The sequence below is a fragment of the Elephantulus edwardii genome, unplaced genomic scaffold, assembly GCF_000299155.1.
Source record: "Elephantulus edwardii isolate Elephantulus edwardi_28Jun2011 unplaced genomic scaffold, EleEdw1.0 scaffold00001, whole genome shotgun sequence".
NCBI lineage: Eukaryota > Metazoa > Chordata > Mammalia > Macroscelidea > Macroscelididae > Elephantulus > Elephantulus edwardii.
In genome coordinates this window covers 6,110,013-6,116,182 of record NW_006399751.1, presented here as the reverse complement: position 1 = coordinate 6,116,182, position 6,170 = coordinate 6,110,013, and the positions used below count along the sequence as shown (strand labels likewise).

General features: G+C 51.7%; 1 protein-coding gene across 1 annotated transcript in view; it reads right to left on the bottom strand.

Moving 5' to 3' along the window:
* Positions 1–4,424, bottom strand: part of CENPT (centromere protein T) — a 7,081-nt gene extending 2,657 nt beyond the window's left edge. The window contains exons 1-9 of the mRNA XM_006878891.1: positions 4,312–4,424; positions 2,636–2,738; positions 2,408–2,495; positions 2,217–2,319; positions 1,987–2,123; positions 1,805–1,844; positions 1,453–1,601; positions 666–788; positions 66–365 (exon numbers count right to left, since the gene is read on the bottom strand). Coding sequence (XP_006878953.1) covers positions 66–365; positions 666–788; positions 1,453–1,601; positions 1,805–1,844; positions 1,987–2,123; positions 2,217–2,319; positions 2,408–2,495; positions 2,636–2,738; positions 4,312–4,424 — 1,156 coding nt within the window. The remainder of the gene's footprint in view (positions 1–65; positions 366–665; positions 789–1,452; positions 1,602–1,804; positions 1,845–1,986; positions 2,124–2,216; positions 2,320–2,407; positions 2,496–2,635; positions 2,739–4,311) is intronic.
* Between the last annotated feature and the right edge of the window lie 1,746 nt (positions 4,425–6,170).

The window sequence follows — 6,170 nt, the reverse complement described above, 5'->3', positions numbered from 1 at the left end:
TACAGGCTGCACTTCACTCATATTCACACCTGCCTCATCTCCTGTACTTTCCTCTGCTTGCTCACCTCCATCCCCTACAGGCTGCACTTCACTCACATCTACAAGTTCGTCTTCCCGCCTTTCTTCTGAATGCTCAGCTCCATCCCCTACAGGCTCCCCCCCCTCCCTCACACCAACACCTTCTTCTTCTCCTCTCCTTTCCTCTGAATGCTCAGCTCCATCATCCCCTATGGGCTCTACTCTGTCTTTTCCAGAGATACCAGTGCTAGTGTGTGGGGAGCCCACAGAAATGGTGTTCACGTCTGCCCTTGCTGCCAGAAGCTGGGCTGGTTTATAAGGACCTGAATGAAGGAGAGAGAAGAGAGCTGGAGAGCAACAGCTCAAAGCTGTCGCTCTCAGAAAGGCAAAGATGGAATAGCAAAATCCAACCAATCCAGCTCAGCCCAGCCCACTGGGAAGAGAGGCAGCCAGACACAGCCCCAGAGCCCGGGTGTGCAGGCTACTGAGCTGGCATTGTGCTCCAGAGGCTCTTGGAGCACATATACTGTAACGAAGAGAAAACCACCCATGCCAACTCTTCTCTTGCCCTGGCTAAGATTGCTTCTAGGCTACTTGGCCCACATACTCACTCTTACTCTGTAGTCCAGGTCCACTCCAGCTCCTACGACTGACAATCCTCTCAACCTTTTCAGCTCCAGTGTGAAGATGACCAGGCAAGGAGTGGCGCATAAGAGAGGAATGGGCAAGCAAGGGTGGGGAGAAGGGCTGGGTATCCTCCAATGTAACATCTTTAGGCAGGACAGCAACAGAGGTTCTGTGGCTGCTACCTGGGGACCAAGGATCAAGTGGTACTCAGTACAGTTCAAGTACACTTGTTGCTACCTGGAGCCACTACGGCTGGGCAATTGGCCCTGTAAGTCTACCAAAGCAGCTTGCAGAGGGAGAAGACTACCTAGTGCCTTGGCCCAGCCCACCCTGAGTCTAATCTGCCTGGTAATCCCTGGCCTCCATAATGTGCTCTCCCCCCCACACACTGCTCACTCATGCCACACCCACTCTCTTGCTTTTCACTCTGCTTCTTCTGCCCAGAACCCTGCTGTTACCCTGGTGGCCACTGATGTATCTTCTAGAATTAACCTCCCAGACCAGTTCTTACTTGCCAGCTTATCGTGAAACTCAGCCCCTTTCAACAGCCCAACAAGGTCCTAACTCCTTTCCTGCCCGCATCCCAGTAGCTCCATAATAGGATGGTCCAGGGATACAGGGAAGGCCTAATTCTGAACCTAAACAAGGTACATGGCACCCACAGGAAGAAAGCAGAAACACCCCACAGACCAGGTGTGCCCACGGTCCTTGACCCACAAGAGGAAAGTAGGTCATTGACTGAGCATACCTCCCGCCTTGTGGGGAGAGCTTTACCCCAAGATCGAAAGATGGAAACCTCAACCTCACCTGGAGAAAGCAAGGCTGTGGAAGAATCCTGCAGATCCTGCAGGAAGGCACCTACGTCTACAGGTCGGCGGGTAAGAGGCCTACGGGCCAGACCTGGCCTCTGCACAGACTGGGACTGGACAGGCACAGTGAAGGTCAGGTTGAAGGTGCTGGCGGGAGGGAAGCACAAAGGAAAGTTAGGTATCTGAGGCCGTTTCCCCAGAGGATTTCCGTCTCCTTGGGGGCTCTTATCTTTTGGACAAGCCACCATGCAAGAGGCTAAAACTGACAGGGAGGAAGGGATATGACCAGATTCACCGCAGTCAGCACCTCCCTCCCAAGTCTAACAATTCCTAAAACAAGGCAACAGCACCTGGAAGTGAGAGGAGTGGCATCATCATTCCCAGGTGACTCTGCCAATGTCCAGCGAGAGGATGAAAAAGAAGAAACCATGGTAACTTAGCTGTGCCAATGAGAACACTCCCTCAAAGCCCCCTCAGTCTCTCCAGAGGGCAGGAGGGAAGAGACAGCAACAGGCGGCATCCAGGCCCTCACCTTGGGAGAGAGGCAGCCCGTGGTCCACATCCTGCTGAAACACTGACAGTCTCACCCTCTGCTTCTTCCGGACAGGGGCCAGCAGCCCAGAAGCCAAGGTTGTGTGGGGCTCAATCTCAGGAAGTTGCAGCTCTAGGCTACAAAGATGGAACTGATCTCAGACAGGCCAGGCTCACCCCTCAGGAGACCCCCAACCAGGGCTGCACAGCCAAAGGGGAGTTTATGTGCACCTGCCCCAACTGCTCTCCCATGTGGAGGGCTGGAACGTCTGTGGGCTCGGTGCCGGCGCTGGTGTCACCACAGACTCTGGCATCACGATGGAAGACTCTGGGGCTGAAGAAACAGCAAACAGAGGGTGGGGTGGTAGGGCTGGCTGCCCCGAATGAGGGACAGCATGAGTGAGACCAGCAGCCAGACTCACCAGTCAGGAGAATGTTCCTCAGCAGCGTCCTAGGGGTCTGATCCTCCAGGTTCCCACTGGCTTGGACATGGGATTGTTTGTCAATAGCCTGTGGATAAAATCACTACGCAACTAGTTTGGTTTTCACCTCAGGAACCCCACTAAGTAGGTCCCAGGGAAGATCTAGACCTGGAATATCCCAAGGGCAGCCAAGGCCGGCCTTGTGGTGGTCAGTAGCTGGGCACATACCCTGGCTCCATGTGAATGTCGCCTGGCAGCTGCTCTTGTTTGGCTCCTCTGACTCCTGGAGGAAGGCGTTTCAAGCAGAGTTTTCTGGGCAATCCGTGAGGACCTGCGGCTCTGAGAACTGCATGGGGAGGGAAAGAGAGGCCACAGAGACATGCCTTCTCCAGGGATCTGGATGAGAAGCCCTTTTCCCTCGGGGCCAAACCCGAAACCAGGTGCCAACGAAGGGATTCTGACTAAAGGCAAGATCATGTGTTGCAAGGTAGAACTGTGCTCCATCCGGTTCTCAAGTCTGTGTCCTTTCAGAAGCACATTGTCAGGCACTTCTCCCAGGTTGCCACTGAGGCGTTAGGTGTTAAAAATACCAAGCTTTTGGTTATCGGTCAGTACTTAACTGTTTGCCCACTGAGGGATTCCTCCCTCAGGGCCATGGACCCAGAAATGATTTGCCTTTCTCATAGCCCCTGTTCCTAGCCCTGTGTCAGCAGCAGTATGGATGAAAAGGCTCCCTAGGGTATGGGAAAAGACAGGGAATCGGATTAACATAGCTATAAAACAAAACCCCACTGTCACCAAGTCAGTTCTAAGAACAACCTTCTACAGGGTTTCCAAGCTGTAGATTGTTAGATGACTGCCCAGCTTCCTCCTATGGAGTAGATCTTCTGATTAATCCCACACAAGCCCTATGTCACCAGAGCTGTGACAGGAATCATAAATATAAATGTGTATTTGCTACCTAGATTAGCAGGAGCAATCGGTAGGATATCCATTCCAGAGAATAAAATAATGATCCAAGAAGGATCTTTTACAATTTTTTTAAGTACTTTTCAGGGTCTGACTGCAACCTCCAAACGGGTCACCTCACCCTTGGCCTCACCAGTCCTATCCTCCTCACGTTCCAGAGTCACCTAAGTGTTCCCAGGGTCTACCTCACCGATCCTAGGCCTAAACCTGGAACGAATGGCCTCAATCCGGCAGGTCCATACCCTCGGGTGCACCAGGCGAACTCGCGCACCCACAATCCCACCAAGCCAGGCCACGTCTCCTGCTCCCCAGTAAAGTAATGCACCAGGTCCTGTCTCCAGGCTTCAGCCTAAACTGCGCCCTCCAGCTCCTTTGCCATCTCTCAGCTGGGAACTATGGGGACAGAAAGGGCCAGGAAAGGTGGGGACCACCGGGAGGCGGAGAAGCCCAGGGCAAATGCCTGATCTGAAGTTAATTAGGTTAGATAACAGACTGGTCTCGGTCTCAGGTCGCGTAATGGTACGGAGTTGCATTGCCAACCCAAAGGCAGCAAGCGGTTCGAATTCATCAACTGCTCGGCGAGAGGGAGAAAAATGGGCCCTCTCCTCCCGTGGGATTAAGCGCCTCTGAAAAACCCGCTGGAGGGTCAGCCGTGCGTGATTCCGATTCCAGGTAGAAGAGGGCGGGAGGGGGCGTCGTATTCTGGGCTCCACTTTAATTAGTAAAGTGAGGACCCGTGTGGGACCCAAAACCTGAAACCCGACTGCCGGAAGGCCTCGGGCGAGAAACAAAACCCTAAAAAGCCAGTGCAGCCAATTGGGCTATCAGACCCTGGGGCTCCACCTCGTCCCGAGATTGATTTTCCTTCTCCTAACAGGGGTAGCGGAAGCCCCACGCAGACCCCACCCCCGAGCCCGAGGCTTCGGCGCACGTACCCAGCCCGGGCGCTCCGAGGCCGCAGCGGGGTGAGCGGGACCGCCGAGTCCAGCACCTGCCTCAGCAGCGTGCGCGTCGTGGCCTCGCTGTCAGAGCTCTGGCTGTCGTCCATCGCCTCGGCTGTCAGCTGTCAGCGGCGCACTCTCCCGGTAGCTGCGGCCAGGCAGCCCCAGTCACCAAGAGCTTGCCTCCCTGCTCGCAGGTAACCAAGTTCCCGCCAGCCACGTTTAAGCCAGTTCTCGCGAGATGCCGCACAGCCACACGGGAAGGGTAGTTCTATGGGACCTCTGGGTGCCGCGCTCTCTGCTGTTGGAGAAAGCGGACTCTGGGTGTGAAGCTGGCCAACTTAGGCAACCACTTGTCGCCTTGATTTCCTCGTCTGTAAAATGGAGATGGTAATTGGGCAAATGGGGGAGATGTGACGGAATCGGTGAGACTGGCACAGGAAAGGGCACGCTTCACAGATGCTGTACTTAGGAGTGGCTGTGAATCACAGGCGACTCAAAGGCACATAACAACAACATCCATTTAAGGTTCTTAACACGAAGGTTGCCATGAAATAGAATTCACGTTGGAGGAAAGATTGATATAACTTTATCGTAATTGGATCCACGGTCAATACACTTGGTACCAGTAGTCCGGAAACTTATTGCACTGGGAAAGTCTGATGTCAGAGAACTCTCCAAATTTTTGAAGAGCAATGATGTCAGTTTGAGAACCATGATGTACCTGATTCAGGCCATGGTCTTTTCAGTTACTTGCTATGCATCTGAGAGCTGGACAATGACTAAGATGACAGAAGAAAAATTGATGTCTTTTACTTGTGGTAATGGAGAGAAGTACTGAATATCTCATAGGCTGCCAAAGAACAAACATATGTCTTGGAGAAGGTGCAGGCAGAGTGCAAAAATGATAAAGTTTTGTCTCACATATTTTGGGCATGTTGATAGGAAGGGTTAATTCTTGAAGAGGGACATTCCCTGAAGAGGAAAGGTGAAGGGATGGGGAAGGAAAGGGAAAACCCTCAGCCAAGTGGATGGACACAGTGACTGCAGCAATGGCTTTGAGTGTGTCAGAGATTGTGAAGATGGCACCAGATTGGACAGAGCTTAGATCTGTTGTTCTTAGTGTCTCTATGAGTCATACTCAACGCAGCATCACCTAACAACATTACCAGTGGAACAGGACTGGTCAGCAGAAAGGGATTAATGGAATGTGTCACTGAGATGAGGTGATATGATATATTTATATGGCCTCATCATCTGGGTGTGCCTCAGGGCTGGAGTCTGGGCCAATGAAAAGATACCATGAGGAATTCAAAGTTTGGTGGGCAGTCTTATTTCTTGGAAGTTATTCATGCACTTAAAACACTAATTAGGTTCCTAGGGAAGGGATGAGGTGGTCAGCTTTACCAAGCATGTAGGGCTGAAGTGATGTTTAACCAGACATGAGTTAATTCTAATATTTCCCCCACCCACTTTTTACCTAATTCTGACTCTTTTAACAGTCCTGTTAATTAAGGATAGTAAAACAGGTGTCAGTTCTTGCTTATATAAGCAAAACAAGATTTAACAGAGGAAACATTGCAAAGGCAGGCAAGGAAAAGCAAGGTGTCACTAAGCCAATGTCTTTGCTAACAAAGGGAGTAGAACCTTTTGTATACTTTAGAGGTGGGGGAAAGAGTCATGTTTATTTTATTTTTTTAATTATATTATTTTACATGTACCATCAAATCAGATCTGACTTGTACAGGTGGAGATTGCCCCCTCCTTCTCCAGCAGAGCATCTGGTGGATTTGAACTGCGTACCTCTGGGATTGCAGTGCAGCTTCTTGCCACTAGGCCACCAGAGCTCCCTT